Source organism: Larimichthys crocea, chromosome XXIV, assembly GCF_000972845.2.
Source record: "Larimichthys crocea isolate SSNF chromosome XXIV, L_crocea_2.0, whole genome shotgun sequence".
NCBI classification, from domain to species: Eukaryota; Metazoa; Chordata; class Actinopteri; family Sciaenidae; genus Larimichthys; species Larimichthys crocea.
This window is the reverse complement of record NC_040034.1, coordinates 13,289,298-13,312,317: the sequence shown is the minus strand read 5'-3', so window position 1 is coordinate 13,312,317 and position 23,020 is coordinate 13,289,298. Positions and strand designations below refer to the sequence as shown.

Sequence of the window (23,020 nt, the reverse complement as noted above, 5' to 3'; positions counted from 1 at the left end):
TGGAGTTCTGCCCCAAATGGGAATTTGTCTTAGTTGCTTTGAATCTGATCTGTTTCCCTTCCTTACCAATGTTGTTCTCTTATCTCAGTAGCACTTACAGATGTGTTTCATGGTGGTACTGTAAGTCGTTTCAGAGGAGGGTCCTCTTAGAGATTTAGGCACAAGCGAGGAGCAAGTAGACCTCTCATCTATCCATTTTGGCTAATAAAACACTGGAAACACAAAGACATGCAAGCCAAACCTACATAATCCTCAGTGCAGACTGGGTTGTTGTTTTGACTTGTCTGTCAAAGCTTGCTCATAAACTTCAAGGTGAGGAAGCTTCTCCGGAAGGATCAATAAAGCAAACATTCGGGTCAGTTTCCCAGGCCTTGTATCCGTTGAATACTGCATCACAAGGCCCACAGATATTCAAAAACAGTGCCATTTGATTTAAAATATTTTCCCAACTTCTGTCTCAAATGAGCAATAACTGGATTCATAATTATCAGTTACAATAGGAATAAGCATTCACTTGTGATGAATAAATATCCAGACTGTTAATCATCCAGGTCCTCAGACTGCAAATGGCTGTTCTACTCAAACGTACACTTGCATGAGGCATGAAAAAAGCTCCATGTGGGGAAAAAGTGATTTATTTCTATCAACCACATTGGTAATTAGAAATGTAAAACTTTTGAATTCATGACACATAATCTTCAGTAAAAAGCCCTCTCTATTTCAACTTATATTGTTCTATTAAGGCAATAAAGTCCAGTGAACATCTTGTCCACGTTTGTCTGAGAAAGACCACAAAACACTGGACGGTTTTGGAAAAGTTATGGATTTTGGGTCAAACAGCTGAGTTACCATTTAACATGGTATAAAAAAAATGAAAAAGGTATGAATCTGTCAGTTTTGTAGGTCCCAGGATGAAAATAGTCCGCAGGAGTCTACTGAGCCTCAAGCCAAGCTGGACATCTCCCAGGCCATTGGAGCCGCTTGGGTTTTCAGAGAAGGATCTTGTAGTAGTCATCTTTGTAGCTGTACAAGACCACCACAGCCACCCTGCAAGAGGTATTTAATAGATTATTAAAAATATGATAAAGAACTTCAAATTTTTCTAGCTTAAGAGGTTAGTCCAGTGGAAATAACACAGGACTGACCCTGCCAAAGGTCCATATCCAGGGTAAGAAAGTCTCATAACTCAGTGGAGAAATCTTTTCATTCGTTTGGTTTATGACCAAATAACATTGTGTTTAGTGCTAATGAGCAAATGTAACACACAAAACTATGAGGAGACCTAAGATACAGTAATATGAACATGTGTAACACTGTGTGCTCGAGTACAGTCGCACAGAGCTGCTCGCCGTTATTCTGGATGAAAGGAAAGCTCAGTGACTGCAACTGGGATAGGTTTACTTTATGGTCTTGCTGCAACAAGGTGACTGCATGGGCCCTTTACCCCACTCATCTGGCCTCAGTTGCCTGAATCCCACATTCGATAAAAACAACTAAACAAACACATAAAAACACATGCTGAATATATCCATTGTTGCCTCTGTGACGCTCATTTATCAGCAAAGACTTTTTTTTCCCCTAAATGGCAAATCAAACACACAGCAGAGACTGGGAATTAAAACCAACTGCTCTGGTGAGGCAGACGGGAAGTCAGAAAGAGAAGCTTTGATTTTTTTTGTTACCATCTCATTCATGAAAGAAAATCTGCCGAATCCCTCACAGGGTTGCTCTCTATGGGCATTCATGAGCGTCACAACATTCAGCTCAAACATTGAGGATTTAGCCTGAGCTTTGAAAAAAAAAAAAAATGTTCTGCTGGGAAGCTTGGGAATAAACCTCTCCATCCACAACCGCAGTAATGGATGAAGTTAACTCAGCCACCCCCCGTGCTGCAATCTTAGTGTCAATCAACTTGGGTGTTAAGAGACAGACATCAGAAGACCAAACAAGGCTAATCCTTCTCCAGATTTCACCTCAGGAAATGGGATCAGCTGAGGATTTGATGTTCTTCAAGGCAGTATTTATCTGTCTAACAGCTCCCTTTGAAGGACTGACTGTCACTGTTACACCTGGAGTGCGTGGGCTTGGTCGGAGCTTTGGAGTGGCAGCTGCCCGTAAAAGGAAGTCTGCCTCTTTTTTTTTTAAGTGGTCTTTAATATATTCAACTGTTTGCCTTGGGTTTCAATTTAAGAAAGAAACATGTGGGAGTGAGCAGAGACGCGAGGCCGTGGGGTCTCTGGTTCATTTTCCATGAAGGTTCCTGCTGAGAAAAGACGTCTACAACTGTTTGTTCAAAGGAAAATAACAGCATATATAATATACAGTCAGGTTCCTGCTGTTTCTTTACTTTGTAGGGGGAAGTTGTGTAACTTTTCTACCATAAAGTAACCATAATGTGGAATCTGCAGGCATCAAGACTTTGGCATTTGAACTGTTCTGATTTGTGCTTGTAATGCAAGTGTACTTTGGTTGTTGTGCAGATAAACAATCCGATTTAGCTGTTTATTATCTGTTTACAGAGATGGTGTTAATCGACTGCAAATATCTGTTATCTGTCTCCTCCAGAAGCCTGAAAGGGCTGTTGCCCTCAGAGGCTTGATTTTCATCAGACGATAACAGATGGGTTCCAAGATCGTTTCAATATCTACTAGATGTATTGCCGCAAACATTGCGGACGTTCATGGTCCCGAACAAGTAATGCTACTGACTTTAGTGTTCCCTGACTTTCGCTCCACCAAGAGTTCAACATTTCAAGTTTTGAGTTAAATGTCTCTGCAAATGATTGCACTCAAAATTAGATGAATCAAAATGTTAATATTGCTATCAAGAGCATGTTGGCACGCTGACCATGTTGAAATCTGGCTCAAAGCACCGCGGTGCCTCTCAGAGCTGCTAGCGTTGAACACACGGAACAAAGCAGGCACTCGACGTACTTTTTCGTAATTTTGAAATTGTGGATCTCGTCGCAGATGGACTTCAGGTAGCGTTGTTTGGGGAGACGACAGAGCAGAGTCTTCACGCTGCTGTTGAACTGGTCTTCGCTTTCAAACTGGAGAGAAAGAGGAAGAGTGGTGGTGAATGCAACAATGCAGGAAAGAGCGAGGGCTATGTGACAACATGTCGCACAGAAGACGGAGGCATCGAATGCGTGGTATGGATTCATTTTACTGTCAAAAACTGTGGAGAACTCTGGAGGAATAAATGGGGTTTTTCATCTGCAGCCCCGGAGTATATTTTTGCATGTCAAGTGTAGAGGGGCAGTGAAAGCACAGAGCAACACTGGCTTTATGGAGTTCCTTGTGTGACTTGGGGTAATTTGCCATATTTAAAACAGGCCTTTCCTGCACGCCTGGCTATACCCACTGTGTATTGTCATGTGTTTTATATACCAAATGTGTTTTCTTTGACACATGTGCTGTGAGGGGTGGACTGTATAGGTGGCCCGTTCCTTTACGGTGTGGAGGCTTTTGCTTATATAACAGTGGTGTTAAGAGCATTTTTTTTTAGGTTTCTTCATGTTTCTTAGCATTAAAGTCTTTTTTTAAACCTCTGCTCTTAGGAACCAGGGTTTTTATGAGCGCAGCCATAGTCAGGAGTCTGGAATGTGAATATTAACACCTCTCAAGTATGTGTTTTGTTAACTGTACTATGCGTCTGTCCCATATATGAGTGTAAGTTTAGCAGATCTCTCTGGCTGTGGAAAAAAGGCAGGGGTGTCCCCCCCAACTCCAGGGCAGGACTGTAAGGAAGGAGACGGGATCCCCTCTTCCTGTCTAGGATCTTGACCTCTTATTGGCCATTCTTTCCACTTCCCCCCTCCCGTCCTTCATTGGGAAGAAGTCTTTTATTAACTCTGCAATAGAGTGTTGATGAAGCCAGTATGGGACCAACCTCCAGTGACAGGAAGTTGATCAGCGTTTCCTTCTGCAGGTCAACCTGTGGGACACAAAAAACAATGGAGCCTTATCTCATGTTGTATCAGTTCAACAAATGTACAGTGCACAGTGTACGGAGTACAAGGTTTTGACTGCATTCATCTGTATTCATAATTGAGCTAAAAATATCAAGCACTGCCTGATACGTTGTGTAATTCTTTCAACACAAGACAATCCAGTCCACTCTAACATTGGTAAATTACACATAATTCCACTTTCACAATGCTCTCGCCAGGCCTGAAAGCACTCTATGTCCCTTTTTACAGGAAGGGGCTAATGGCCTCCTGGGTTTATCATTGGAAAATGAGTACTGTTGTGATCCAGCGTGACTGACAGACAATCATGCTGCTGACATACAACAACGAAGACTTATAAGCCTGTGCAAGTGCTTACCGGAATCAAGGTGATTACGCCTGTTATGTTTCAATAACTCGTATTCACTCTTGCGTCGCTGAGGCAATCCAGACCCCAACAGGAATGACAAATGTATTTGGAAAATGCGGCGACAAGCTAAATAAGACAAGCAGGGCTGATTTACTTAATATCAGGCCATAAATCTACAATCCAACCACAAATAAACTCAATATGGCAGCCATTTGCATCCGCAGAAATGACACGCTTGTTGCCTTCTGTTTAGTGTTTGTAGCGACTGGAATGGATTCACAGCCATCTTACCACCAGCAGAGGATTTTAGCATGAGGAAACATAACTATAAAAGGGGCTGCTGCCAGCGGTGTTTGCTGTTTTAGCTATCGAAAGCGCTTTTCCTTCGCTCTGTGATTTCACACATGAATTCAAGAGATAAGGTGGGAGAGCACAAAAGGGGAGCTGGGATTGGGAGGGACAAAAGGGGTAAACAAACAAATGACTTACTGCCAGAACCTCAATGTCATTGCTCTTGTTCTGCAAATGGCTACTGAGATTCTGTAATCTGGTTTGGATCTGAAAGAGAGAGATGAAGAAAAATTAAGATGAAAGTGTGAAAACAGTTCCCATGAAAAAAAAAATCATCTTGACATGCAATCATTTTGTAAGCAAACATTTGACCTGGTCTACGGTTACATATTTCAGTGTTTTAGACAGGCACCCAAAGAAGAGAGGACAGTGACAGACCTAGGTATTGGGCTTTACTGTTGGTGCAGGTCAATGGTAGCAAGAACTTGCTCCTAAACAAGGTGTGTTCATCATTATGACACTACTCAGCTGGCGTATGAATAGGGTTAACATGGTGTGCTTTAGAACTGTGCAATGTCCATATCAGCCAAGTGCTGGAATATTAAATATCTGCATATGTCCAGTGTGTGCATCACAAACCTGAGTCTCATAGCGTCGTCTAGTACTGGAAGAAACTTTTTCTGGGCTAATGACGTTCACATTCATGTTGGTGGTACTGCTGCTCCCATGCTGTTCTGACGAACCTGGAGACAGAAAGAGAATCATTTTATCCAATAATAAAAACACACCACAATCACACATTTAATGAGATGTTTAACTGTCATCCGCTTTAATTAAAACAAGTTGTTGTTGCAGATCTCACATGGATCACAATATGCGGTTTCAAAATTAAACTTTAGTGGAGTCAAAGCATAACTGTATGAAAACAGAAGTGTGACTGTTGCCGCAGTGAGACTTTAAGGTTACAAATATACAGTTTAAGCTGTATATAGAGGCTGACTGTGAAGAGTAAGTAGTAAACAGCCTGAACTGAACACTACCTGTGGTGTTGAGCAGTGATCCTTTGGGGTTCTGAAGAGACATGCTTTCAGAGATTTCTCTGTAGGGCCACAAGGAGAACATTATATAAGAACAGCCGCCTTACATCATTCAGACATCTGAGCAGCACATTAGACCAAAATGTCTTTACCTGATGTTTCTTTCATCGAAGAATTTGGTCCGACATTTCTGAATGATGTGGTCCACTAAGTCTAACTCGGGAATCCGCTTCTCAGACTGTCTGTCCTTCTCAAAGGATCTGACCTGTCAAAAGAAAATGATTTTAACATGTGCCACTGTGTATAATCTCTCCTTAATTCTCTCATGTCAGAACAGATTGGAAAGCACCACAATCTGCGACGCTCCTCGCAGAAAAGCTGTTTTTCTCAAAATGTTTTGGATTTTGCAGAGTATGCAAATTAGACTTAAAGTGTCAGTGGATTTCTAAACAATACTTCACAACACTCGGCTGCTCTGTAAAGCTGGTTTACCTTCACATAGTTCCCCTCTTTGTCAGAGACCAGGGCCAGGCAGTTGATGCCGGCTAGCCTGCAGTGCTCCAACAACGTCTCCTGAGACTAAACACACAGTAGGACAAAAGGCTAAATTACTCTCTCACACACACACAAACACAAACACACAGTGGATGACCTAATATTGCAACTTTGCGCTGAACAAGATGTGCATTAAAAACAAAATAACTGACGATATCTAGGAATATTAATTCAATTTCATTTCTTGTCATGTTTCCATGTTTCACTGTTGGGGTTCGAGGGTGCTGGCCAGAGGGTCTGTGTGGGTTGAGTGTTTACTGAGCCTGGCTCAGAGCTGCAGACTGCTGAGAGCTCGCTGCGCTCATACAAGTTCTGTGTGAGTGCTTTTTTTCCATTAATTACTAAAAGAATCATGAGTCAAGTTTGACAACATTTTATAATTAAAACATCACACTGGGGCTGATGTGGTTGCTGTAACAAAAAGGAAAGGGCATGACTGAGATACGACAAGGCTAAAGCATTAAGGTTGGAAAATCTCGAGAGCTAATTCTAAAAGGGGGGGACTGGAGTCACAGCCTCAAAAATTCTTCTATGGCGGCAGTCATTCAGTTTAAATAAGAGTTTTGCTTGGAACAAGAAGAGTGTGCACTGAGCCAGGACTTATGACCAAAACCAATGTGTGTTCAGGTTTGTGTCAGCCCAATTTATTCTTACCAACTTTAGCCAGAGAGTTCCATCTGATTGCTCTGCTAGACGGTACTGCATTGCGCAAAACAAGTACACAAGTGTTGTCACCATGTGAGCACTAAAAGGTTCTTTTTTTTTCTTACTAACTTTCTCATTGACAGAACAAATTAAGTCAAAGGTAGGCAGGCCGGTGGGCAACTCTGGGCCATACGCCTAAGCTGAGTGCATGTGGAAAGGGGATTGCCATATTTGGCGAATAAAAGCTAAAAGAGTGGAACCGTCTCCTGAGGATGAATTAAAGCTGCGGATTCGGCCTGTTAAGAAGCCAGCATGTGAAAGGTGTTAACAAAAGTCTAGCGCGGGGGAGTGATGGGTGAGTAGGTCCGAACAAGGGGTTCTCAACATCTCGCCACTGGTCAATGCACCGGCAGCATGCATAATCAACAAATACGCACACAAACAGTTGCTGACAATTTGGACATAGCGCTGTTTGTTTTCAGCCAGACCGAACCTTTCCTAATTGCTTCTAATGACTCAGGGGAAATTAAGGTGGCCAATCACTTGTGTCCTGTGCCAGTGCAGAAGACAATGAAGACCATTAAAGCAAACACTTAGCCACTGTACAAGTGGAAAGTTAAAACAATAGGTTATAAAGAGCAGGGAGGAAAAAAACAGGAGGAGGATTAATGTGGGCACAGAAATATGCCAGGCAGGGCGTTTACACCAACACACAAACACAAGGCTGAGATCAGTTTGTCACATAAACATGGAGAATGTGACAGAGGCATGGCATCAGGAGTTTTGGGCCAGAAGACAAATAACTTCGCTTTGAAGGGACTGATCTCAGCTTGGCTGTTCTCCAATCGCACTACAAGTTTCCCTAACGAGAGCTTAACAAAAAACTTTACTGGGAGCTTGTCTAACAGATGACTGAGTCGATTATTGCAGAAATGACTCTGTTATATTGTCCCAATATGGCCAGTCAGCCACTCTTTGAAATGCAACCACAGAGTGCAGCTCATTCTCTGGGATGTTTACTATTTCTGATGCTGTCACGATAAGTCTTAGATAGATGAGGGGCATTTTCTTCAAGAACGGAAGCCAGGTGTTGCCCTCTGTAGGAGGGGTAAAGTTACTACAGGACAGTGGCTAATTCCCATTGTCTATTCAGAAATCAACAAAGTCAAAAGGAATGTACAATGTACAAAGGCATGTTTAGACATAAAACAAACATGAGGGCTCTGTTACATAATAATAAGTGTATGAGCACAAAGTCAGTAAAACCCTTCTGCTCGTACAGTGCTGCTACATGTTAGTCCCCTCTACACATTTCTTGCTTTTGCGGGTCCGGAAGCAACAGTAAGGGAGTGACTTACTGAGAAGCGGGCTCCGCTTCCTGAGAGCTGAGATATATTTAGGCTTGGGCCTTAATGGCTCTGGCTTCACTAGATTTCAGTAAGTTGTCATTTATCTGCATTTTTTAAATTATTCTTCCTTCACACCACCATCCAAAAATATATATATGACCTTTTTCTTGAGAATACATTAAAGCACACAAGAAGCTTACAAGTCCTTATGGTGCATGTGGTCCTCATGACTTCAAATAAAATGTCAATAAATATAAATGTATGTAAAGTGTACGTTCATAACTGACATTTTTCAGTGCAGAGCAATTCCAACGCTTCGTGCACTTTTTATGCTGCCAGATTTCAACTGGAGACATTTTACTGCACGGACTAAAGGAACAGTGTGAAAGATTTAGGAGAGTTTATTGGCAGGATACTGCAGAAATGATGAATGAGTCATTTATATCTACAGAAGCTGTGGGTGCTCTTCCACGAAGTCCACCATATTGCCATGTTTCTAACAGTCCAGAACGGGCAAACATTTAGGGGGTTTTTCCACCAGTTTTATCTACACGCTTAGAAGGGGATGGTAAGGCGAGGGGTACTCAATTGGCTGCAATATTCAATCTCACCGCTAGATGCCACTAAATCCTATACACTGGAACTTTGAAGTAACACATTTGCGCTCTGGTGCAATATTTTTGCGTGCTCGCACACGTTTGACCGGGAAATAGTTTTACACTATTTCACTGATCTACAGGTCACGGTAACGTCCCAAGAAATGCAGTAATGCATAAGGAAAAGCAAAAAACAAAAAATATTGCTAGCAAGCAAACACTGATGCTGGTTTTAAAAAGTAAAAAAAACAACGAGGAAGTATGTATGAGGAAGAAAACACTTTCGTAAGATCCACAATGTATTTTTTGTCAATAACACATGAACTCCAGAGAGCACCTTTAAATCAAAACTGAGTTGATATCAGGCGGGCCGCTAACCTGTGAGACATCGTACGTGATGTCCGCAGAGACGCCAGCACTCCACAGCTTCTGGACTACATTGATGGCTTTGGACATTGATGAATGCCCGACTGGGACCACCAGAGCATCACAGGAACTCACTGATGGCTGATACAGAGAAAAAAAAGAAGTGGACTGTAATAAAAATAAGTAATACCTGGGTCTGTTCAATGTTCTTCTCTGTCTACAGACCAACGTACAGATATCTGGGCATCATTTCACATTCTGAATCGGAAATATAGAAAATGATGCACCTCCAAAAATAACTCCACGGCGTCGAGAGTCACAGTGATCATAGTTATTAACATGTTTCTAAAAGTGGCTGTGTGGCAGCCGCCTGCTGTAATAGGGCATCATTAAATATGTAGCTCTGTCTGCTGCTCCTTCATTACAATAATTAGGAATGTCAGATCCCAGTGTGTGTGCACGTATGTGTGTGTGTGTGTGTGTCTCTCTCACTGGCTCCTCCATGCTGGCCATTGCTGCACAGACTTTGTCCAAGGCCACACTAGCCCCCACTGCAGAGGGCACTGGCACTGTGGAAGCTGGTCCTCGAAACTCCAGGATCTAGCAGCACAGAGAGGAAACCGCATAAAGATACCACGTAGACTGCATCATGTGGAATTAATGAAATGCAGACCGTACGGCTATATTTGAGATGGAAAGAAATATGGTTCACATACATGCGTTGTGTGGAATGAAAAGTCTTGGGCACATTTTTTAAATAATAGCTGCAGATTTTGACATGTGGAGTGTGGATGAGCGAGTAAATCCTACCAAGTGGTCGTAGCGTCCTCCGGCAGCCACAATATCCGGTACGGTTCGCTTGCGTTTCCTGATGAAAGCCACAAACTGGAAGATGACCCCAGAGTGATGCTGCACCTTGTAAACTAAGCCTAAGTTAACCACCACCTGTAGAGAGGATACATCTGCGTTTAAAGTGTGGAGAAAACATACAGCGTGTACTCTTTCAACGTTCATTTAAAGAGAAAATCACCTGCAGTTTAACTCCCAGTCTGCGCAGCAGCACTGTGAGCTCCTCCAGGTCCTTGAGGCCCTGCTTGGCCAGCTGGGTGACGGCAGTCTTCTGTTTGGTGAGTGATGTCAGCAGTGGCGCCAGGTCCTGCAGATCCCCCTTCTGTTCTATGTACTTGTACAGCGTCTGCAACTGGATGCAACAGAGGAGAGAACTCAATGTTTACGAGTGAGAACAAGCTGGCTGCTGCAGCACTGATTATTTTTACAGAAAGTCTGTGCACCCGGCGGGACACTTACACTGTTGGTTGACAGAGAAAGGTTGCAGAACTTTGCCTCCACCTCTCGTTTGGTCAGCCTTTCGCTCTGAAGCGAATAGAGAAATGTTAGCAGTGCTATATTTATAGAGAACACTATATATGTTCACGACAGCGTGTCGGCAACAGACACGCTATGTGGATAACATCTGTGATGCATGTGTAATCTGCACTGACCATGGCGTCGCACAGTATGTTGGAAGCCTGGCTCAGTTTGTCCTCAGGGACTCCGCTGTGGAGCAGGATGGCCTTCAACAAGCTGGTGTGGTTCAGGTAAATGTTATAGTTCCTTTCCTGCAATCACAAAACACACGCAAACACACCTTTAACCCTCTCAGCTGCAATTACAGTCAAACGCCAGAACACTACTGTACAATGAGCAGCTCGGCGAGTAATGACTGTTGTGTCCGGCTGCCCTCTTATTCTCTCTGACTCATATATTCTTAAAAGCTTTCACACAAAGACCAGGGTGGTGGAGAGGATCAGAAACAGGATCTATGAGGGATGAAACGAGAGGCCAGACCCTGGGTTTACTGGGTTCATGAGACGAGCATGAGGAGTGCTGCGACTGGAGACTGACACAGCACTGGGATGTGTAGAACAGGAAATGGATTGTATTGGGAGGCACGGAGGGAAGTGGAGAGAGCTGTGCCTAACAGATTTACTATGTAAATAATAAATCCAGTGTAAATCTGTCAGGCTTACACATACTTTGGTATGTTAGGAATGCAAGTGGGAAGTAGAAAGGGAAAAAACAAAAACAGGGCAGGTTGCGGTGATGGCATCCGCAGGAAAATAAAGAACAATGATGCATCAACAAATAGTGTGAATCGACATAAGGCACAAACAGTCAGCTCACTGAACCATTTAAAGTAAAGGCAGCTCATTTGTATGACCTGAAGTCCTGGAAATTCCTGGACTATTTCAGAGATGGTGTAAATGGCCTCGGCGTCGGGCAGCAGACTGTTGGTGACGGGGGTGATGATGTCAAAGGCACACTCCAGAAGCTCCCTTGGGTGTGCCCGATCCAGCTTCCTGGGCCGGAATACTCGCTCGATGCTATACCTTATATGAAAGATGAAGAGAAAGAGACACTTGTGTTCATTCTCACATAAATTGAATTCAGTTAAATATATTTATTCAGTTTGATATCACATATTTATAAAGTCATCTCATAACACTTTCCATATAGAGCAGGCTTATAAAGTCATCTCATAACACTTTCCAGACCCAGCAATGCCCACCATGAGCAAGCACTTGGCAACCTTGGCAAGGAAAAACTTCCAAAGGTAGCAGGTATACTACTGCAGCAGCTCTTTCATTTGAGAACATATTGTGTATATATATATTGTTTATATATATTCTAAAGATATTTTTGGATAGATACAGCTGAAGAGTGACAGGAATGTGGGGAGATGATGATGGGTAATGACATGCAGCAAAGGGCCGCAGGTCGGAATCGAACCCTGGGCCACTACGGCCAGGACTCAGCCTTTGTACATGGGGTGGATGCTCTACCAACTAAGCAAACCAATACCCCATATATTGTTTATATTTTTAATGATTGATACTTGATTTCTTTATCTATGTTTGTTTTGCACCAATGACACCGAGACAAAATTCATTGTAAGTGAAAACCTACATGAGCAATAAACCTGATTCTGATCAACTCGTTTTGAGCTTGCTTGCAGTGAAAGATCATTTGGAAAAGCTAACAAACCATTATCACTATTATTATTATCATTATTAAAATTGATTACTGGCATGAAAATATGTTAAATTGTTTAATTTACCTCTTCAGATGTGTTATATTATTGCGAGCGATGAATCTTGCAAACGCCATCTAAAGTAAACAAAGTGGAGACATGGGGTGCACTTGTATAATGACAGTGCAGTCAGTAATGAAGTCAGTGCATACCAGGCTGTAATCAATCACAGTGTGGAAACAACCATTTAGTCCTCAGGGTTTCCTGAGGTAGCAGGATCTTAAGGCGGCTGCTGATTGCAGCCTCACACTATGTGTGTGCGTGTGTTTGCATGTGCTGATGCAAATAGTTGTATAATTAGTGTTGGTGTGCAAGAGCGGACATGCACGCCTGCGCGTGTATTCTGTGTCTGCGTGTGTTGGGCTCACGCGAAGGTCATAGGGCAGTGTAACCAGCATTCCACTGTGGTCCATGAAGCAGGCCGGCTCGCTGCCATCGTACAACTTTCTGTTTCTGGGGAGGAGCAGCGGCGTCTGGAGACGCACGGCACCTGAAAGGAAACATCATGCGTAAGATAACATAAACCCTCACCCTAAAAGAACTGATGCATGTGAGCAGATACAAACCGAGCAGAAACAAATAAGTACAGCTGGACATCATCAGGAGCGTGCACAAAAATAACGCTAGCACCTGCACAGAATCTGGGCTGCCCAACAGTGTGCTTATTGTTTAGGCACCGCTCACTGAAGCAGATGTTGGGGTCCCTAAAAAACAGGCCTACAGCGGGTCAAGTGGTTTGCAGAGGAGAGTCAACAAAGACTCAGGTTCACACGCACACTCATGCACCAAACAGACGTGGTGTACTCACCATGCTTCTTGAAGATTCTGGTGATTGTTTCATGCACATATTGCTGCAATTTGGCACTGTTGAAGCTGAAGCTGCCCTGGAGGGGGACCAAACAAACAAGCCTCTGTTAGCTATCAGGAGACATCGATTAAGCACTAACAGGCCTTCTGCTGGTCGGTTATACAGACCAGATGAGTGAAGTGGCATGGAGGTGGTTGGTGCAGCATTTCTGTGTCTGCAGTGACATCTTCAGGTAGAGAGGAGAACAACTTGCCAAGTACACGAGCTGCCCTTTTACTAATGTCTCTGCCCGAAATGTTCAAATTGTCACACACACACATGTCCATCGTTAACCTCTGGTCTTGTGTAAAACATATCTAAATAAACTCAAGCAGCAGACATACCTTGTGTAGGTCTATGTCATAGGTGAAATCCATGACTGGAGAGGTGTTCTGGGCAAACAGCTGACCCACCATTGTGCGGTATGCCTTGCCATTGATATTGGCCATGGTGTGCTGCAGCACCTCATGCAGCTCTGACTCCTCCATCTGTGGTGGAGGTAGCAGTTCGCTCTTCAGCAGCTCCTGGGCCGTCGGCCGTAGAGCCGGGTCATGGTTCAACAGCCACTCTATCACGCTCCTCTAACAAAGAGGAAGACACAGAGAGACTGTCAGTCTGCTAGAATGGAGGACACAGAGGAAAAAGGTTCATATCGAATGCTGTGCTCACCTGTGTTCCTTTGAAGTATGTGTTGAAGTCCTCAGGAAAGATGATGGGCTCCTGAAGCCGATAAAGAGATGAGGTAAATATCAAGACGCTTTTAAAACACCTACATGGATTAATCCTGAACATGGACGTACCACACGTAGCTGGCTCAGGACGGAGATGCGCTCTGACCCCGTGGTCATGGGCCGGTAGGACATCTCAAACAGGATGATTCCCAGGCTGAACAGATCAACTTTCTAAGGACACAGAAAAATGGATGAATACCAAAAGCACAAAAACCTCAGTGGACACTTGGGGTATGACCAACAACAAAAGATTTGACAAGCTTAAATTCAATTTATCTTACTTGGTTGTAGGTGGCTTTGGTGTTTCCTTGAACCTCAGGACTGACGTAGAGGGCAGTACCAACCATGCCTGTCATGTTACCTTTAGAAGAATGATGCAAAAGACATACTGAGTGTCAGGGAGTGAATATTCATATCAGAACATATCGCGTGAATGTTTACAAACTCTCTGCACCTGTTGGGTCAGGTTTGGACATCACTACTGAGCCACCGTCCTCCACTTCAAATATGCCTGCAGCCTAAGAGAGATAAGTTCATAACATCTTCATCAGACACAGCTGCAGTCCGTCACAGTAACAGTGTAGCATGTTAACTACATACCACAGTAGCGGGATGGTCTGTAGCCAGGCCAAAGTCTCCAATCTTCACATGGTCTTGCGAGTCAAGGAAGATGTTAACAGGCTTCAGGTCCCTGTGAATCATGCCCTAAAAGAGAGGAGGGTGAATGGATCTGCTCGATTGTGTCTAACGATCTTCCTTCTTGTTAACTGTTATGTTATTGCTATTAAAAGTAATCCTTAAAGTAGGATAACATTGGATCCTTGCTTTTATGGAACACTTCTGTGACCTTATTAGCTTTAAAATGAGAGTGGAAACTCAAACACATTGATAAACACCTGCTGGTGGATGTAAGCAAGTCCATCCAGTATTTCCCTGAAGAGTCTCCACAGCCGATTCTGGTCCTGGTGCAGGCCGTGATCTATTGTGTCCCTTAAAGTGCTCTTTTCACAGTATTCCATCTGTCGGGAACAAAAAAAAAAAAAAACGTGTTAGATGTGAGGCAGGGGGACCACTAGTGGTGAGAATGGAGTGCGGACGTAAAGCTTACTTGTATGTACAGATAATGTGCGATGAGGGGAGGTCGATCTGAGTCTGTGCTTTCTGTTGTGTCGATTGTCGGTCTTTTGCTGGGCTCAACCTACGAGTGGAAACGCCATCAGTTTGTTGCACATATGACACTGACAAGCAAGTGAAAACATAACTGTACATATTTAGACCTGTGATATCTCGTCTGTGCTGTCATCGCCATTGTCAAAGATGATGTCACTCCTTGAGTCACTATCAGATGGCCTAAAAGCATAAAAGACAACAAAACAGCGATGTATCAAGTTTGTGCAGGAGAAAGTCTTACTGCCACTAAAAATACATTTTGAAAAAACTCTTACAGAAAAGATGCACCAAACACATCTTCTTCATCATCATCCTCTTCATCACTTGACTGGTGTCCGCTACATTTGGCACTGGAGGATCTCTCGATGGAGGTGGACCACTCCACGGAGCTTGACAGGGCTGGAGGTGGTGCGTTGTCCTCCACATTGTCAGGGAGTCCCAGCTCGTTGAGGCGCTGTGCAGGCTGTCTGCGCTGAGGATGCTTGTCAGGGGTGCTCTGTGGCTCAGAGCTGTCGGTGCTGCTCAGCACCCCAACCGAGGGCGTCTCGTGCCGCTCGATCCACGCGTTGTAGTAGCGGACGATGTTCTCATGGTTAAGGCGTGAGAGCAACGTCACCTCACCTTTAATCCGTCGGAACTGCTTACTGGCGGGATTGACCTGGATGCGCTTCACAGCATAGTAACAGCCATCGAGTTTATTCTGAACCTGGGAGGTGCAAAAGAAGGAAAGTGGAAGAGACACTCAGAAATCCCAGCCATCAGTGTAATGTCAAGTCGCAATAAAGTCAGTGTAAAAAAAAGAGAGCCTACCTTTATAACAGCGCCAAACGCTCCCTTTCCAAGAAGCTGGAGTTCCTCAAACTCATTGAAATAGCGGGAAAACTGCCGCTGCACGCCGGACATGAATGGAGTGTTGAGGATGTGGCTCTGGGGGATGACAGATGACGCAAAGTCCACGGCGAGATCTGAGATAACCAAAACAAAAAGACAAAACAAACATGATGGACTACTGGATTGTCTTTTTGGAGTTCAAGTTTTTTCCTCAGAGTTTTTTCTAATTAATCCATCTCTTTGTGTTTGTTCAATTCTGTGCACAACAGTACAGCATCGCAACATTTGTAAATAGTGTAATCAGCTTGTTTCCTTTACGCAATAAACTTACTAACCGTACAAGTTAAAAAGTACAAGTAATTTAATACAATAATACAATGAATTACATTAGTGATACAATTATATTTGTATTGCATTAATAATATTATTGTAATACATATTTAATGATAATTTATTTGTACTTGTATATCTTGTGTATTGTGAGTGAACTCCCCTAGTTTGGGATTAATAGTCTAACTAACTTCTCTTCTCACTCACTCTGCTTCCACGTTATCCGATGTGAGGATTTGCGGCTTGGAAACTGAATATCTTTCTACTGTTTGGATGTCACTTTGCTCATTATGATGCACATTTTTCAGTATTTTCTGACATTTTGTAGACTAAATGATTAACTGACAAAAAAAAGAAGGACAGATTAACAACTAAAATAATCTTTAGTTGCGGCTGTAATAAATACTATCCCACTTATATGGTTCAGTGGAAAACCTCCAACATTGACCGAATTCTTCAGGAAGGTATTTCTATTATTTTGTCCACCTCCTTTCCACATTGTACATGGATGTGTATATCACCTTCTGGGCTGTCATCCTGGCACTGCGGCTGGTTTTTAGGTGATGGAGGCTTCAGGAAGGAGTGGTCCAAAAGCTGCTGCGTTGTCCAGCGTTCAGCATCATTCAGACACAGACACCTATGACAAAGGAACGCACGCGCACGCGCACGCACACGCACACACACACACACACACACACACACAGTATAATAGACTGTGCAGTCACCTTTAGAGGCAATGAACTGGAACAATATAGTCTACTGTATTAAACACATGTGCTGGTGAGCAGCTAAAAACACAAAGTGGACATCTAAAAAAAAAGGAATAAGTGAGGAACCCACTAACTTAGTTTGGTAAAATGTCTATTACACTGCATTGATGTATAACTATACAACTTCATCTGCAAAACATTTTCAAACAGCCAGAAAGGCAAGTAGACAGGCAGCCTATAAAACATCATGAAGGAATGAACATAAGCCTCACAGTGCTGTAAAGCAGATGTGAGTTTTCCTCCCCTCCGGGCAGTCACTGGTTTCCCGTCATTTTTATAATGTATCAACGTAATCAACTCAGAGAGACATGAAACGTGAGTGTCGGTCATTACGTACTTTTAGTGTAAAGCTGCAACAATTAGTCGATCAAACAACTGGTTAATTTTTCAAGCAAAAACGTGATGAAGCTGATGAAGCTGATGAAGCTGATGCAGTCAGGGCTCCAAATCTGAGGAATGACCTGCCTGAGGAGATCAGGGCTGCAGACTCTGTGTCAACTTTTAAATTGCTTTTAAAAAAAGGATGTCATATTTTACTCTGTTTGACTGTAAAGCACTTTGTAACTGTGTTTTGAAAGGTGCTACATAAATAACGTTTATTATATTAGAATTATTATAATACGCTTCTGAAATCCGACAATTTGCTGCTTTTCTCAGTCATACATTATAGTAAACTGAAGAATTTTGCTGTTCTAGACTGATGATGTCAACTTGACGGGTATGTTTTTATTGTTTCTTTTGTTTTTTATATCAAATAATAAATCAATTAATTGAGAAAAATAACTGGCTGAATTATTGATCATGAAAATAATGGTTAGTTGCAGCCCTATTTCAATGAACACTATATCTGCTTTTGTCATCAAAATTATGTTGACACTTTTTTTTAACAGCATAATGATAACAAGAAGAAGAGTTCACAGTGTATGAGTGATGGGTGGAAACTGTTGCCAGGAATTCAGACCAAACAGAAATCTCAAACACTGCAGTAACCTTAAAAAAATGGTCAGTACTAATGTAAAGTATATTATTTAAATGTGCTGAGATATTCATTTAATTAACTGGTGAGTTACCCATCCATACATACTTGTGTAGGAAATCCTGGAAGTCAGCAGGCAGGCTGGCTGGCACAGTCACTGGATACTCCTTCACCTCCTTCCCCTGACTCAGAGCCAGCAGCAACAGCCCCAAGTTCCACACGTCCCCCTTCTTGCCTGTTTTCGTTGGCATCGCCGTATCCTCTGAGAAACGCACGTGGGCTTGCTCAAAAATGTCATCTTTGCAGATATCAGCGAATCTCTTTGATAAGCTGTAGTCAGTCAGTCGAACGTTGCCCTCAGAGTCCACCAGCACGCTGGAGGCTCCAAGATGTTTGTGGACCACAGAGTTGGAGTGAAGATAGTCGAGAGCAGACAGCAGCTGGGCCGTGTAATGGCTCAGTTTGTCCAGAGGCACTGAGCCGTGGCTGGTGAGGCTTTGGTTCAAGTTGGTGCCGGCCACATGTTCCACCAGCAGGTTAACCACGAGGCAGTCCTCCTTCTCGGTGGAGCTCAGCGCCGTGTAGTGCACCAGGTTTGGGTGATCCAGCCGCAGGAGGGAGTTGAACTCATTTTCTGCTCCATGGATCTACACAGGAATTCAGTTTTAAACAAGTATAGTGGGTACAGCTTTGTATTTTTGCTGCTGTTAGAAACAGTAAAAAACATCATTTGGCCACAAAATTCATAATGATGCTTCCTCTTCTCTGCTTGCCTGCTTTTTACAATTCTCAATCCTTCCTTTCTCCTGGGTGGTGAAGAACTTGCCCATCTTCTTGTTCCAGCGCAGTGACCACTCGTAGATCACAGCAAAGTCTCCGGAGTTTGCCTCAAATCCATAATAAACGTTCCGGCGGAGCCTCTCGCTTGCACCTGTCAGAATCACAAACGAAGACACAAGAGCACAAACAGGTTTATGTGCGTGGAGTAAACAACTTCTAAACCAGAATAACTGCATCGTCTCAACACAGCTCTCACCTAAACTTTTCCCTCGGTGAACGACAAGTTCTCCGAAAGTGCTGCTGCTGAAGTGAAGAAGCTCTTGCGAGCGATGGTTGTCTTCATTAACCGTGTCGCGTCTGGGAAAACAGACTCCAAGCATTAGGACGGTATTTCTACAACATGAGAAGCATTTTACTGTATTTGTGGATGTTGGTTTGCCGCACACCTGTGACGTGTATTTGAGGTAGTCCGACGGCGGTTACCGATTGCTTTCCTGGCTTCTATCAGTTCAGGAGGAGCTCCACCTGGGCTGGGTGGGCTTTTTGCTAACAGGGCGGTGTTTGTAGTAACTGACTGCTCCATGCTCTCAAGTCGCTCCTGTGAAAATAAACGCCACACAAAAGGTCAACTACACCATTTTGATTCCTGGGATTTTTCTGCAGGCAAAATAATAAAAACCTGCGCTGCGCTATGGAGATCAACAGAAATACAGTGCACCTGTTTGGCTATCTCCTTTCTTCTCTTTTCCTCTCGTTTCTCCTCCTCTCTTCTTTGGATTTCAGCCATGATCTGTTTTCCCTACAAGAAAGAAAAATACCTCCATCATGATCCTCTTCAATTAGAGCTTCCGTCAGTGCTTAGGGGCTGAGTTATGTGAGGAAATACCAACAGGAAGCACTGTTTTTCATATCCTGAATGTGCAAAATGATTGTAGAAGGAGTAGAAAAAGTATCTCACTCTGTATTTTTGTGTTTAGGTTATTTAAAATTGTAGAATTTCTGGTGAATTTTCTATATATAAATCTATCTGATGGGTTTTCTTCTTCTCGTTCACAGTGTTACTTGTTAATGGTTACAGATAAAGTAAACGTTTCAAGATTTCGAGATTCTTCGTGAATGGTTCGGACAAATCACTTTCAGTAGAAATAACATTGGGACAAAACCCTCAGATAAATGAATCCAGCGTCATTTGCTTTTTGTCTTTCCTCCTCACCATCTCCTCCTCCTGTTTGCGCCGCTGGTCCATCCTCTGCTGCTCCTCCTGGGCTAGTTTCTCCTGCTGTCTCCGCTGGTTCTTCAGCATCTCCTCGTGGAAGGAGCTCGACGGAGGTTTGTTGTGCTCGCTCAGGAAGCCCTGGATATGGTTCGCTAGCTCGTAAATCATCACCTAGGTGGGCAGGCAGGTAGGTTAAAGGCAGTCTGTGGATATGCTTGTATATGCTGCGTGTGTGTGTGTGTGTGTGTGTGTGTTCTCACCTCCCCACATTGTGCTGCTGCCAGCTTGGTGAGTTCACTCTGAAGGTTCTGGAGGTTTTCATTTGACAGACCTTTTGCATTCTTCAGCTCCAGCTCCGGAGGCCTGATAGTGTCGAAAGACTCACATTACGAGGAGTGAACAATCACAAGTAAACACTGAGATATTTATAACAGCACACTGGATCCTTGTGCTGATTGTGCCTGGCACGTGGAGCGCATGCTTCTGGAATGTTAAAAGCCAGTTTGACGTGTAGAGAAACACGCAGCATCTTTCTTATTTCTGTCCAATCATGTGAGCTCATGTGACAGTACCTCTAAGTCTTGTCCTATTTTCCTGTTAGATATTGGGTACAAAATGAGTCTTTAACGTTTTCAAAATGAAAAGAATAGGATTATAACCTTGATTTCTATTTTATATGCTATGAGACACACTGCACTGGATGACACAGGAATTATAGATATGTATGCTGGTAACAGACAGTGAGAGGGGTAGGGGCCCAGACAAGATGTTGGCCCAGGCAGCTCTACCAGAACGTTGCCTGTATAAAAATCTGGATTTAAATCTTCAACTATTTGGTGAATGTGAAACTTGTGAATACCCAAAACACGTGACTGTACAGAACACATCTTCTGAAGGTGCCCGGAGTCACGAGAGAACTCTGTTTCACATGCAAGAGAGAAAATGAGCGTCTAAGGCAGTGTTACTTTATTTCCTGTGCTGAAACACGCGAGTGTGAAACTATTTTGAGGATGAGTAATAAATGAATATACTTGTCAAGCAAACAGAGTTTGATTTGAAGTTGTAAACAGAAGTAACTTGTTTTAAGTACTCACAACTCAAATGCACTGTTTACAATACGTCACCAAAGGAGAGCCACGTGAAGTTGTTCATCAGCATAGTGATCATCATATCTACATAACTCAGTCGAGTTATGTAAAGTTTGGAAAGTGGAGTAAGACGACAGTAAATACAGCTGAATCCTGCATTAACTCGTGGTAATTCATGAACACTTATTAAGTGTCATCATCAAAGTATTTTCTTCTAAAACTATTTCACTGAAAAAATCCTGCACTGTTACCAAGTTATGATCCCATATTCACATAAATACATCACGCTTTTTCTAGACTTGTTTTTATAAAGATATGATAAGTGTCCAGGCAATCCATGAGATGGACAGATTGACCTTTCTACTGAGCCTAAAGAAAGATTCATAAATTGCTAAATGTTTAAGAATTAAAGGTGGTGTGTTTCTTCCTTGTGGGTCCTCACTGTTTAAGTGTTCAAATGTCCTTTACCTTCCCTCCACTGTATACACTGTGTAAAAATAGAGATGCTGAAATCCTGAATCTGAAGATCGATATTTGTAGATTATGGATTTCATAATGCTGCCCGGCAACAGTACTGTGCTGTTACTTGTTTACTTCCTGTCAAAAAAATCAAATACGACCTCAGTAAGTATACACGAGAAGCATCTGAAATTATGAATTTTTTCAAGAATAATATAAAAGGTTAGAAACATAAGTGTGTGAACAGAAGACACAGTGACATGAGGGCTGTATTTGTAGCATCTGTACTTGGTTGTGGTAGGTTTAACTTCTTAAATTTGTCTACACATTGCACTAAGTTTAATTTCTCTGCACTTATATTCAGGTTTTCTCCCATGTTCATTTTAATGTATGGTTACTGTGTTGTAGGTTAATTCCCTCTGGATAAATAAAGTACCTCCCTCACTTTTATGGACACCTGACACAGTGTGGAGGTAACAACAGACACAGTGCACACATGGCACATCTCAGGGGCTCTGTACTCACACATCTGGGTAGGTGGGTGGGCATTTGACCTGCAAGTCCACAGTCACGTAGCATTCCTCCCCAGTGCTCAGCCCGTTGGGCCGCAGGCACAGATGCACCTCTGGAGGCCTTTTAACCTAATAAATACCATCTCTTAATTATTAAGGGTGCGATTAATTGATTACTACAGCTAATAGTGATAAACTTTTTACACATCCGGAGATGAATCGTGCTTTTTTAGTTTTACCTTCCACGGATCCTTGCACCGCAGATCCTGGAAATCATCCCCAAATATAGACGCGAGGGCTTCTAGTTCATTTTCCTGTTGGACCGTGCGGTCGTCTGTCCCATCTGCGTGCTGACTGCTCATTCTTCTGCTTCAGCTACATGGCAGTCCCCCCGTGCTCCCGTCACGCTCGCAGCCGTGGAAGGAGGAAGAGGCTCCCGCACAGCAAGTCGCTCAGCCGCCGCTGCTCCCCTCGCCGTCCTCCTCCTCAGCTCCTCCGTCACTTTGCAGACTGTAAAGTTAAACAGAGAAACGCCTTCACTCACTACGTGTGTTAGCTAACTTATCAGACAGGCGACCACAACAACGCTGCAGCTGGCGCATGGCTGTTTCGAGATTGTGTCGCGGGTGAAACGTCACCACGCTGCCTTCTCAGAAACGGCCTGTAGAGGGCGGAAATGTTCCTGATGCATTGAGCATTCAGATCGTTTTAGGTAAAGGTCCACTGTGTAAGATATGGGGGAATATTTTCAGAATACGGCAGACATGTAACATAATAAGCATAACCATGTGTATAGTGCAGTGGTTCTTAACCTTGTTGGAGGTACCAAACCCCACCAGTTTCATATGCTCATTCACCGAACCCTTCTTTAGTAAAAAATAAAATATGATTTTTTTTTACTGGTGCACAAAATAAACCGTGCATTAACATCACCTTGTTCAAATAACAAAACCAACACAGTGCATGAACTCACAACAACTTACCTCAGTGTGACTTCTGCTGTTGCCTTTGAGAGACCAGTTCAGATATGCGTGGCTTCACCTTGGCAAGTGCCAGTCTCA

The 23,020-nt window shown here is 43.1% G+C and overlaps 1 protein-coding gene across 1 annotated transcript; it reads right to left on the bottom strand.

Moving 5' to 3' along the window:
• Positions 1-619: 619 nt before the first annotated feature.
• Positions 620-22,556, bottom strand: eif2ak4 (eukaryotic translation initiation factor 2 alpha kinase 4). The gene is made up of 39 exons (XM_019273183.2): positions 22,199-22,556; positions 21,973-22,088; positions 20,161-20,263; positions 19,898-20,071; positions 19,403-19,483; positions 19,131-19,282; positions 18,941-19,041; positions 18,678-18,835; positions 18,013-18,551; positions 16,680-16,795; positions 15,808-15,962; positions 15,273-15,703; positions 15,105-15,177; positions 14,936-15,025; positions 14,724-14,846; positions 14,428-14,532; positions 14,282-14,345; positions 14,109-14,188; positions 13,897-13,998; positions 13,766-13,816; positions 13,441-13,677; positions 13,058-13,133; positions 12,618-12,739; positions 12,277-12,326; positions 11,380-11,548; positions 10,661-10,777; positions 10,467-10,532; positions 10,189-10,359; positions 9,969-10,103; positions 9,651-9,758; positions 9,171-9,299; positions 6,140-6,226; positions 5,800-5,912; positions 5,651-5,709; positions 5,250-5,353; positions 4,809-4,877; positions 3,892-3,936; positions 2,934-3,049; positions 620-1,047 (listed from the first exon to the last, which is right to left on the bottom strand). The coding sequence occupies exons 1-39, from the start codon at positions 22,319-22,321 to the stop codon at positions 990-992; spliced, it is 4,968 nt and encodes a 1,655-aa protein (XP_019128728.2). The 5' UTR covers positions 22,322-22,556; the 3' UTR covers positions 620-989.
• Positions 22,557-23,020: the final 464 nt, after the last annotated feature.